General features: G+C 40.2%; 2 protein-coding genes across 3 annotated transcripts in view; one reads left to right on the top strand and one right to left on the bottom strand.

Moving 5' to 3' along the window:
• Positions 1 to 3,345, bottom strand: part of ube2e3 (ubiquitin-conjugating enzyme E2E 3 (UBC4/5 homolog, yeast)) — a 34,517-nt gene extending 31,172 nt beyond the window's left edge. The window contains exons 1-3 of one of the 2 annotated variants that reach the window (XM_010880107.5): positions 3,212 to 3,345; positions 1,819 to 2,038; positions 374 to 424 (exon numbers count right to left, since the gene is read on the bottom strand). In XM_010880107.5, coding sequence (XP_010878409.1) covers positions 374 to 424; positions 1,819 to 2,027 — 260 coding nt within the window. In that variant the 5' untranslated portion in view covers positions 2,028 to 2,038; positions 3,212 to 3,345. Of the gene's footprint in view, positions 1 to 373; positions 425 to 1,818; positions 2,039 to 3,175 lie in introns of both variants that reach the window. The other variant, XM_010880108.5, reaches the window with a different exon arrangement.
• Positions 3,346 to 3,451: 106 nt separating this feature from the next.
• cwc22 (CWC22 spliceosome associated protein homolog) overlaps positions 3,452 to 12,702 on the top strand; it is an 80,027-nt gene continuing 70,776 nt past the window's right edge. The window contains exon 1 of the mRNA XM_020054932.3: positions 3,452 to 3,593. The gene's annotated coding sequence lies outside the window, so the exon portion shown is untranslated. The remainder of the gene's footprint in view (positions 3,594 to 12,702) is intronic.

The following is a 12,702-nucleotide window of genomic DNA, read 5'->3' as shown; positions in this document are numbered from 1 at the left end:
ATGTCACACCCCTAGTTGTAAACACAGATATAAATCAACTCTTGTATAAACACATATCAATGTTGAACTCCTGTTATAAAAACATATCTGTGTCAACTCTTTTAATACAAATACAATCTAAACGGACAGAGTTCAATAGCATGTAAGGTGAAATCAAAGACATCTACATAAATGCAGCATCTGTTGTATTATTAAAAACATGACAGTGCAAAGTCCACAGCTCAACATCAATAATTAAACACATCAAAAACATCCCACCAGACCTTCTATTCGTCTCCACTTTGAAGACAGCCATTGAAATAATATGAATATCCTATTAAAACGGTATAACAGGGCCAGCAACACAACACATTAAAATAAATCCTGCCCATACCTGCAGTTAGGTGGTGGATCTAGGGTGATCTCAGCTAACTCTTTCTGGATTCTGTGGAAGAGACATTAGAATTAAGTTGCAGATCTGAAAAGTGAACTGGAAAAGAAGCAACTCTACATGACTCGACTAGACAAGCAAAAAACTACATTACACACTTATAAGAACAATGTGGATAAAAACAACATAAAGTCCACAGACTTCTTTCCATTGTGGTCCTTGCTGTCAGAAATAGAACGCACAAAAGAAATGGGACATGAGGAGAAAGAGGAGATTTTATAGCACTCGACTAGAGTATTCATGTATACTATGGATTTACACTGCCCTCTACCAGCGCTGCTTTAACTGCACAGTCCTCTCTCTCTCACTCTCTCCTCAGCACAGCTAACATGGCTGCTTCCTCTTTGTTCTCCCAGGCAGAACCCGAAGCCCAGCACAGGAAAACTTTCTCTCCTTCGTTACCCTCCGTCCCTTCACTCCAAGGCAACACTCTCACACATGGCACAAAGCTCGCCCTTCACCTCCTATCCTTCTGCACATCCAACCATTCCAGTCACTTTTAGTACAAAATATTTCCCTTTAAAGCTTATATGCAAATGAGGCAGAGTGGGAGAGGGAGGGAGTGAGGGAGGGAGGCAGGGAGGGGGGAGGCAACCTGGGGTATATTTGACAAGGGCTTTAAACCAGAGGGAGCTACACTGGATGTTGTTAGTAAAGCTTTATTAACAGTGTGGAAGGGAGAGAAGAGGGGGAGGATTTTGACATATTTGTCCGTAAATACGCTGTCATATTTTCTCCTGTTAATATTTCAAAATGCACTGTGTATTACTACTATTGTATAGGTCATTTTATTTATTTATTAAGTTGAAATTATGATAAGGTTGATAAAAACTGCTAAGCACTTCTGTTTAAAGAAACTTCTCACACACATCCCAACATTTCTTGGCATATGTAGGAGGAAAAGTTGTTTTAGTAATAATTACTAAAACATTTTCAATCCTCACCCAAAGCTTAATAAATATTTGTATTTCAATTTCACAATCCCCTAACAATAAAATAATATATTTAAAAATTACTGAACCTAAAACATTATACTAATGAAAATACAGAAAATAAGCATTTTCATATAGGATAAATCATATGTAATAGTAACTCATTCCCCGCTGCTATAAGATGCCAGTGATCAATATTTCACCAAACCTTGATCATACAGCTTAATAATAAAGCCAATACTACATAATGCACTACAATGTCTGTAGTTTTTAATAATCTTATTTGGCACATGAATAATAGATGAAAAGAAGTCTCCTATCATAATAGGATTTGTGTCTCAAAGGATTAAAGCATTATAAATGAACAGTTCTTTCATTATGGTACTCAGTTTAGCAGAAGGATGTAGGCTACTGTATCCCTAATTGGAAGAAGACATGATAATAATAAAACATTACCTTTTAGCACTAGTGGACAACTTGGCGGTGGTCTTGCTGGATAATTTGGTGGGTTTCTTCTGTTGCTGAGGAGGTGTGGCGGGCAGCTGTTTCCTCTCCTCAGCCTCCTCAGGCTCTGGTACTGGTGGGTCTCTCTGGTCCGCATCAGAACTACCACTGCTGGTGCTCGGACTCTCGTCATCTGACCGCCCCTGTCTTTCACTGGACATTTTGATTCCCCCTAGAAGGAAGGAAGAAAGTTATTAACTGGTTCAATAACAGATGTTCATACTCTGTGGATAATAAGAAAGGTAAAACAAGCCAACTGCTCATCATAACTAGACAGAATGTATGCATTACATGTTGATAAAGTTGCAATGCAATTAGCAGATAGACAGCATCTGTTAATCAGACAGGTTGGTTGCCTTAACTTTAGCATACATAACCTACTGGATTGGAAGAGCCCTTTGTGGGTTGGTCTGTGCTTTGAAGCCTACAGTAGGATATGATTAGACTAGTCATTAGCTTACAATACTTGAAGTCTGTGTCCTGTCTGACGATTTGAATGGTTGGATTTTGAACATTGCTAATTATTTATCAAAAGTTGTCTACGCTATTTACAAATAATAACCATCATATTACTTTGTTTAAATCGTGTCATTTTGAAGGACAAACGATGTGCATGATGTTGTTTCCATAGCTAATGGTCACACGCCTACAGCAAGCTAGATGGTTAGACAAGGCACCAAATTATTCCATTAGCTCGATCCAATTGTCTAATCCCTCATAGAACCATAACACGCGTGCAAATATCGTTACATTATCGCATGATCATTAGTAGCCTTGACGGTAATAAAAGCAGGCTCGGATTCAATCCTTCAACTACTGATTACTGCCGTCGTTTTGGGTTGAGTTTCCCGAACCTTTTAGCTGCCAAAAGCCAAGCAAAAGAGAGGAAATAATACATAACACTCATACACAGCATAGCCACCAGCGCACACATTTTGGTTGGGAGAACGAGAATGAAGAGCTGAATGGAAAGCATAATTGCACCTATTTGCAACAAGGGGGGCTCGCAAAACAGGCAAGCGAGCTAAATAAAACCTGTTTCTCACACTTTAGGAGAGCGTTATTATGCCTAGGCCTATTCCGGACGAATAAGAAATTGGCTACTAGTAATTTGACGCATTCTAAGGAAGGGTAATTGGTTCGAATCCGATATTAGAGTCCTTTGTAGAACGTAGAGGTTTGTTATGGTAGGAGGCACTCCAGTATCAGCATGGTGTACCAACTGATGCATGAAGTCAGTTCCGAGCAAGCTCCCTCTAACACGACAGCGCCTAAAACACCAAGAAAGGACGATCTTTCTCTGCCTAACCTAGACTCTCCCGGATCCTTGAAGCTTCTTCTTTACCTTTAGCGTGGTCTCGTCTGGATCTGGGCCGGGTATGAGTGTTAAAAATCCGGTGGAAATGTAGCCGGGAAGACAACGAGCTCCGGCCAAGCTGTGAACATTGGAGAATCGGAAGGAGAGGAGGCGCTGCAGTACTTGCTTAACAGTGACAGGGGGCGCTGGATAGCGAGTGAGCAAGTCGTTGCTTTGGGTCTATTGCACTGAGGTCCATTGAGTCAAGGGTTTCTTTTTACTCTCACTTTTAACATGGAGCAAGCTTCGCGAAATCAACGGTCACTATTTCAAATCTTTTGATAGTCGCTGAAGTGAAAGAGAAGGTGTTGGACTATTATTTTTTAGTTTTTAAGTCTTCTAAACGGCGGAGGCGAAATACAGTAAACAGGTTTGAACAAAGCTTATACAGTTGGATACTATGTTCCCTTGTGGAAGTTTGCTGTGATAATTGCCTTCACACTGTAACTTCGAACGGAAAAATAACAGATGCATTGTATAGGCTACAGGCTATAATGCATTTCGAAGAAAGTTAACAGATTCCAAATAGCCTTCTTCTCAATTAATAATACCATCTATTTGGTTTCTATCATGGAACATATCTGTTTTACATTTAATGTATGTTAATAATTGCCTGTACTAATATAATAGAATACATTTTAAATGTATATCATAAATATAAATTGCATTTGGATAGGCTATAGTAAGTGTGGTTCTGTCAAGTGCTTAATTCACTCATTGCTACTTTTATGTGTTCATTAATCCTTATGTGATATAATGTGATAAATTAACTATTGCTGGATCAATTTGTGTGAACTGTCTTCAAGGCTAGGTGTGTGAGGTTTTCGATATTTACATATAGGCTGGCCCTTACTGAACTATTTTTTAATGCTGTGCAGCTGTGTGGATTAAACCATATCATGTAGTTCAAACATTCCTCAGGTGATATGAACACAGCTCAGAATTAGTGCCCATATCAAACGTACCCTGGAAGCCAGCAGGTATTGTTACAAAACAAATCTAAATGGCTGTCACATGTCAACTACTTGACAATAAAAAACATTCTCCTGTCAAAAATCCTTTGGAATTTGGAACCATCCTATTAGATTCTCATTGGAGAGTACATTACATTTGTTTTATACCATTTTTATAGGCTCAGAATTAATATTCGCAAGGTCAACAAGGTCATGTGGACAGGGTCACTAGAATCAAAACACATTTTGCCATTAATTATTCCATTTTAAATGTCACGTTATATGTTACAGCAATAGTATTCTGCCTTGTAGAATCTATTCATTCTTTCCCCAGAAATCATGTTAATTATTTTCTAAATCATGCTTAATGTCAGAAGGCTACAGTAGGCAATTTCAAAACTGGAAGGAGTGTCTGAGAAGTTTGTGAGTGAAGAGGAGAGTATTTTGCATGGACTCATTGTTGCACGGGAGAGGTGGGGGGTCACATTGCCCATACTCTTGAAATAACGGTCCAGCTCCAGAATACAAAAGATTCTTGGTTCTATTTCTGTTCCTTGACAAATGTTGTCCTTACCCAGTTTTTTGTTCTCCTCTTTGACCCAGTTCAAACCTCTGGTGAAACTGCATCAAATACACTCAAAAAAATTAAGGGAACACTTAAATCACACATTGGGTCTCAATGAACAAGATATATTAAAGATCAAAGTCTTTACTGTACATTGTGTAATTTGTTGAGAACAATATGACGTAACAGTCAACAGAAACCAAAATCACCAAGCGATTGAGGGCTGGATTCAAACTTGCATCAAAAATCCAAGTAAACAAATTGAAATCACAGGCTGTTCCAACTTGCGTGAATTTCATCCTGGCAAATAATGTGACTCAGTAGTGTGTATGGCCCCCAAGTGCCTGTATGCACTCCTGACAACGTCTGGGCATGCTCCTGATGAGATGGCGGATGGTGTCCAGGGGAATCTCCTCCCAGACCTGGATCAGGGCATCAGTATGCTCCTGGACAGTCTGTGGTTACTTGGCGGCATCAGATGCACTGATACATAACGTCCCAGAGGTTCTCAAATTGATTCACATCTGGGGAACGAGAGGGCCAGTCAATGGCATCAATGCCTTTGTCATCCAGGAACTGCCTACATACTCTGGCCACATGAGACTGGGCATTGTCCTGCACCAGGAGGAACCCAGGGACCACTGCACCAGCGTAAGGTCTGACGATTGGTCTGAGGGTTTCATCCCATTACCTAACAGCAGTCAGGGCACAGTTGCCTAGCACGTGAAGGTCTGTGCGTCCCTCCAAGGATATGCCTCCCCAGAACATTACTGACCCACTGCGAAACCGGTCATGCTTGAGGATGTTGTAGGCAGCATAACGTTCACCATGGGGTCTCCAGACTCTTTCATGTCTGTCACATGTGCTCAGTGTGAACCTGCTCTCATCTGTGACGAGAACGGGGTGCCAATGGCGTACTTGTCTGTGGCCACCACCTGCAAAACCATTCCCTTTTTGGGGGTTGTCTTGCTGTTGTCTCTCCAGTGTATCTGTTATCGCTTTCATTTGCATCAAAACAGGTGAAATTGATTCACAATCCCTTATGCTTCCTAACTGGACAGATTGATATCACTGAAGTTTAATTGACTTGTTTTATACTGTGATGATTATGTGTTCCCTTAATTTTTTTGAGCAGTGTAAATTCCTTGAAATGTCAACTTATGCTAACTTATACTTTTATTACAAACATTCAACTATAACTATCATAGCATTTGGGTTCTAGCGGCGTTCAATAGTTTAACTTACCTCAGAAGTTATCATAAATGGTATTATTCCATGTGTGCATATAATTCTCTTAAATCCAAATCATAAATCAAAGTTCTGGTTAGGCAGGTTATTTCATGTAGTGACATATCATTGTTGAAGTGTAGTCCACTACACACAAACACACAAGCTTATGTATTAAGTACAGTATGGCAACATGAATTCAATAGTAATATCACATTTCCAAAACCTGATTCAGTCATGCCATTCCATTCCACAACTGTTTCATTACTTTTCGACTGTAAGGCCCTAGCTAGACTATTAGAGGTTGAGATTAGAAACATGAAAGAATTGCCTGGAAAAGTGTGAATTCTTCCCCACATTACACACATTCAAAGCAATGCTACCTAACTGAACAAAACAAAAATGTGTGTTCAAGATGTCAACATGAATAACACAGGAGGCAAAGCAAAGTCATAAACTGTCTTGGCACATTTGAATGTGCTGTTGTCAGCCACTCACTCACAGAAAAGAGGTAAAAAAAAAAAAAGAAGAAAAAGAACAAAGAAACTAGAAACCTGCTGTGTGGTTTCAACTGCTCATGATTCATACAATCGGAATAGCTTTAGATAACCTGGCATATAACCAGACAGTTGTTTGCTAGAGGGCCAAAACCTTATCATTAAATAATTTGTTAAGTTTATGTTTGTTTATTTATGCCATTGTAATAACAAGATAGTAGACAAAATGTCACCATTGCTTATTGTAGGGTGCAGATGCTACAGGTTTTCAAGTTTTTTTGTAAGGATCGGGAGGTGAAATCGGTATGGAAAGATAATTTAGTTTGACTGTGTAGATAGAGCTGGCTAGAGCTCCTCATTCATCTCTCCACTGAGAAAGCAGGGCAGTATGAGTGTCTGATGTCTGGGCTTTATCGCCTGTGACAGCACACTGACAGCAGGACAAGGAAAGGAAAACAGAGCTTCATCAGGAGTCCTGCTTTCCCCTGGACGTGATAAATGTAAAATACAAGGCTGATATTATCAACCAAATGTACAATAAGGAGAGAATTAATAGAGCTCTGATAGGCCACATATCAACTGAATAAATGATGGATTGGGTAGAATTTGGAGTATATTCATTATTGTTATGTATGACATAAAGGGAGCAGTGTAGCACATCTTTGGTTTATTTCTATCGGTAAAGTTTTAAAAGGGACCTGTCTGTAATATTTAGGAGGGTTATGACACCCCTGCTCACCCCTCGAATCTCATCTTCCTGTTAAATGAAAGTATTTGTATTTACCCGGGAATCCCCTCAAAGTAAATCCTGTATTTCAATTAATCGGAAACTGATAGTTATCTGCACAGTTGCCACTTGGGTAATTGTGTGTCTGCGTCCATCATACAGTAGATTTCACGCTTTTAGTGAAATTAGACACCATTTAAGCCCCCTTTTCAAACATGCGCACGGTAGTGGAAGAATACTCTATGCACCTGCAATTAACTAAAAGCGGCAGGATATCCTTCATATCTCAGCCATGATGAGTATCAGTGTTGTGCTGACAAAAAAAAGCTCTTACAACAACAAAGATAAACCAATGCACTGATAATAATCAGCAAAGTGTATTTGTCTAACCATAAAATACTATACTCAAGAGTTCCAATGCCTTTACTGTGAGCAATAAGTATGTAGACATAACAAGCTCTTTACTTCAATGAGAGCTACTCTGAACTAAACCACAACTAAATTGAGAGCTGCTCCAAGACAATAGGCTTGTATTTACAAGAGAGCCAAAGTTATTACTGTGTTACAAAATCACTAAATGAAAGTTTTCTAAATTGTGATGTATCACTTTTAAAGTTTACATGAGAGTGAACTTAAGAATTCTGGGAACCCTAAAATGATTGTCCTGCTTTATTATTAATGAGTGCTTAATTAGACTATGAGCACACAGAAAGGAGAGGAAATGCACATTAATGTTTAATTACAAAAATGTCTCTCATTCTGTCTGTCTATCTGAGATTCACAACAGAGATTCACAACAAGCCCTTTTCAAGGACAGACAGACAATGTGTCTAGACTGGAACAACTCCACTTTCATTTCCTGGACTGTATTTGGTTTGTAGCGTTTTTTACAAAGTATTGTAGAACCTAAGTTTTATTGGTTTTATATTCCATATATTTACCAAGTCTTTGTTTTAGATGAAGTTACTTATGCCTTTCTCCTCTCTTTTACCTTTAACATTGCTATAGATGGGGAAGTCAAGCATGAACTGCCACTGTGTGGATAAAATGATTTAGCATGGTCAGCTACCCAGTAAAGAAGAAGCTTCTATCTTTTCCTTTTGTAAAGGTGCCCTCTGTCTAGCATTGAGCGTATAGCCACAAATGAGTACACGGAGTCTATAGGAAGGCTCGCAGCGTCCATATCAAGTACTAGGCCTGGGCTGAAGCTCCTTTTAGGCCACTCTGTGTAATATTCTGTAATATTCTCTATGGGTTATTTCTTTCTGTATCTCGTAATTGTCCTACCTTAAAACAAATTAAAAGGCATTAGATATCTGCTGTGCTTTTTCTAAAGAAGAGATGCCTCCGTCGGCCTGCAGTCGTCTCATGCTTGGTTAACAACAGGTGTAGACTGACAGTGAAATGGCTTACTTTTCTTACTCACGAGGCTGGAACAGCGCGTTGGAACTTCCGCACTCCCAGAAAGACTGCTGTGCTCATTGACACTGAGTCACAGGCACCGCACAGCCAAAGACAACACCCCCAGAAGAACATTGTGTAATCCGACAGGATTTTCCCTCTGGTGTGGGATAAATGTTTTCCATACACAAGTATTTAAGTCCAGTTGAGACATGGAAGACACCCCTCCACTAAAATAGTTGTCTCTTCCTCGGTATCTACACATGATAGATACAATGGCATTATGTTTCCTATACTGCACTGCGATGTTAAAAAGGAGTATACTAAATAGACCATTTTGTTCAAAGGTACAATTTGTTAAGCAGCCGAAGAAAGCACTACAAAAGGATAGCTCAGGGTATTCTTATATTGACTTTTATTGAGTGCTGTTGAGCTATCTGTAGATTCCCTGTGCCTAAGATTTCAACAGGTAGTGTCTATGGAAAAGAACAGGTGGTAAACCGGAAATTATTGTATTGCCTTAAGAGCATGGTGCAATTATTCCATGTTGTGGTGTGATATTGAATCTCTGGTCATGGATGTGGATAGTTGTCCTAAAATCCAGTGTTGTCAATGAACAGGCTTGCTGTGTATTTTCACAATCCGTCCATTTAAGAGCTGATTTGATTCGTTTTAATACAACGTGACTGTAGTGATTTCTGTGATTCGGTCCATGAGAGGAAATTTCATTTCAGATTTGATCACAAACTTTCTGAAAGGCCACTTGACGGAGGCATGCGGACGATGCCCCGCACGCGGTAGCCTGGCTGAACCCAGATCAGTCTGTGCTCGCACCGAATTCTGTGGTAGTGATTATGCAAAAAAACACAGGAATCGGATAACAAACAGATATGGGACCAGGCCACGTTCACAGCACTCCTGGTCCGGTCATGCCTTGACTGCTTCTGATTTATTAAAACGGGATTTAGTTTCTTCACCCGAACGGCTCTCCGCTGACCTGGAATAATCTACAGTATATGAATACTTATGAATTGAGCCCCTCTCAAGACTCCTCTCTTGCTCTCTGTGTTTTTGCTTCTGTCAATCGTTTCATCTCTTTCCCCATCAGTCTCCCTCCTCTCTCGGCCTTCTGCTACCTTTCCCCTCCAACCTGCCCCCCATGCGACCCTTGGTCTCCTGCTGGTATTACTAGTGTAGTTTCCAGAGTTTGCTTTGAAGGGCTTATCTTATATCAATACGATGAGAAAGGATTTTATTAAATGTTAGATCTTCATGGCAGCAATGGGCTTTCATATCAGTGTTTACCAGTTTCTACACCGCAGTGGTCCTCATGCAGCATCCATCATTTTTCTCGGGACAACACCCTTAAAAAATATTAACTGTTTGTATACACATCTTTTGCAGATTTTGTTACTCTGACAAAACACCGGCAAACGGGGCATTCTGTGTGATGCAATACGTAAATGCCTTTCACTATATGGGGTCAGTAGCCTAGTGTTCGACAACAGCAGGCTAGTAAACGAAAACTGTAAACTGACACAGTAAAATTTTTAAATCAAAAAGTTGCTAGCACAAACACAAAGGTAGCTGTGGACAACAGAATGGGATGATGTCCAGCCATCTTGCCCACGAGACAGCTGACATTTTCCTTTAATTATTGCCAGCGAAAATAATTATTCCAGTCAGCCTCTCTGTTGCTCATTGTTTCTTTCCATGTGGCTCAGGCGGTATAGCAGATCTTATAATGCCTATCTATATTTACACTAGTTAACGTAAGCAGAATTTGTTCCTGTGTGAAAACAATCCAAAACAAAATGCTGTAATGAAATATATTTGCCACTTGACATTTTGTCACAGCCATACCGAAAATGTGCAATCAAATGTAAAGTGACTGTGGCAGTTTAGATTGAGATTGTTTCTGATGTCTTGAGCAGAGCAGAGGTTTAAAGACACTCTTCAAGGCCGCACGGACGAAGGCTGCTACAGAGGCACTCTACTCAGTGTGGGCACCCAAACGCATATTTGCACACACACACACACACACAAGTTTGTATGGCTATCATCATGGCGACCAGAAAATAGAAATCGCATGCTCCCTTGCCCTAATCTTAACCCTAATCCTAACCCTTACCGTAAGCTTAACCTAATCCTAATCTAACCATAACCCTAACCTTAACCTCAATAAAGTAACATTTATGCCTAACCTTAGCCATAAACCTAACCAACAATGCCGAGACCTTAAAGAAACCACAATTCTAACTCTAAAATGAATTGTAAATTTGACCCTAAACTTAAACCCTGAGCCGGAAATTGACTCTTGGGGAAAAACGTCCCCATGAGTCAAATCTTTTCTTTTTTTACTATACTCATTGGGACATTTGGTCCCCATGAATATAGTTAGACCTAAAACAGAGTTCGGGTGAGGGCTGATCAAACTAGATGAAATTTCAACCAGAATTTCAACCAGATTACAATCAACGAGATGACAGTTCAGTTTCCAAACTGGTTGTGATATACAGTAGGATACTAAAAGAGCTGTACTATATGTCTCACATATTACAATCTCTTGCATGGCATTATTTGATTAGAGTAATCAAGGTCAATGAGGAGTTTCCTCTGAGGGAGTCATAGGTATCAATGCGACTATGCCTGCTTGCATTGTCTTCTGTTCTGGAGATATGTTTCTGAATTAAGTGTGTTTTATTGTAATCCTTAGCTGTAGACTCTGTTAAAATAAGATTAGAACAAGCCGACAATAAACATTTCATTTCTACCCATTGATGCCACTCAATTTAATTATGTGAATACCAGTTCTCGTCAATCACCAGGTTTTGTGAAAAATGTGCCACCATTGCCAAATAAGTCAGGTGTCCATCAGTGGGAGGTGCAGTTGCCACCAGGATCCGGGTTTAGTGGTTTGTAATCAAATATGTTTGCCTCGCCTCATTTCCGCTCTAGTGACTTCTTGTGGCGGCTTGGGTACCTGTGATCTCAATCAAGGAAGCAGGCTGGAGAGGATTCAAGTCTAGACGTCCTGGTTGAGCAGGCAGCACGATAAGATTAGAACAGCATAGAATGTTCTTTGAATGACAGATATCTCGACATCAACTATCCCGAGTTCGCTGGGTATTGCTGTGATAAAGCAGGGCCTTCATCATAAATTGGATATGATGAAATTGGGGACAAAAACGGGGTAAAGGGAAACATTGTGCCAGTGGTGTCAGAGATAAATCCTTCACCCAACATCACCCAAATGTCGCCCAAAAGTCGAACCAGTGGGAGATCTCTAACGGCACAGCTTTTTAAGTCACTGCCTCAGAGTACAGCTGCCTCACTGTGGCCAATAGTTCTGTTTCTGCTTGTGGTATTCTGTCCGTGCCCTTGATTTCTTGTTGGTCGGATGTTCACACCAACTCAGTTGTCGTTATAGCCCGGTGACAATACAATATTTCGTGGTCGCATGTGTAGCACGACAAGAAGCAGAATGGCTTGACTAGATGTAGAGGAGGTGGACAATAACGGAAACAGGACGGTTTCTCTGAAGCAACTAAATCACAATTTAAAACGCAGCTGCAGGAATCACATTAGGTTGATCTTCAATTAGCAGTACATATGTGTTAAGAAGTCTGACAATGAAACCTTGAGTATTTATTGAGTTCTCAAAGCAACATGCAGCAACTAACAAGGTTCCAAAGAGGCCAAATAATCTGTGCCTGAATTACAGGTACAATTAATCCCGAAACCTACAAAATACTCAATGTGTCAACTGGAACTCAAAAATCATAAAAGCATATGCCAAACATGGACAAACTGCATTGGCCGAGAGAAACAGTGGTCTAAGCTGACCGGCGGATAGACACACCCAGCAGGATGGTTCCTTGATGCCCCAAAAGGCAAGTCTCAAAAATGACCACTGAACTGAATCAGCGCCTCTGTGACCCAGTCTCAACAAAAACTGTACTTAGTGATGTGGAATTTATGATAGGGCTGCGATTCGGAAACCACTTGTATCCAAGGCCAGTGCACAGGCGCATAATTGGTGTAGACACAGTTCAAGACTTGGATGACAGCATTCCCACAAGGATTGGAAAGCAAGAGGTGGTCGTAAC

This window comes from Esox lucius, chromosome 16 (assembly GCF_011004845.1).
Source record: "Esox lucius isolate fEsoLuc1 chromosome 16, fEsoLuc1.pri, whole genome shotgun sequence".
NCBI classification, from domain to species: Eukaryota; Metazoa; Chordata; class Actinopteri; order Esociformes; family Esocidae; genus Esox; species Esox lucius.
The sequence above is the reverse complement of the archived record's forward strand: the minus strand, read 5'-3'. Positions and strand labels throughout refer to the sequence as shown.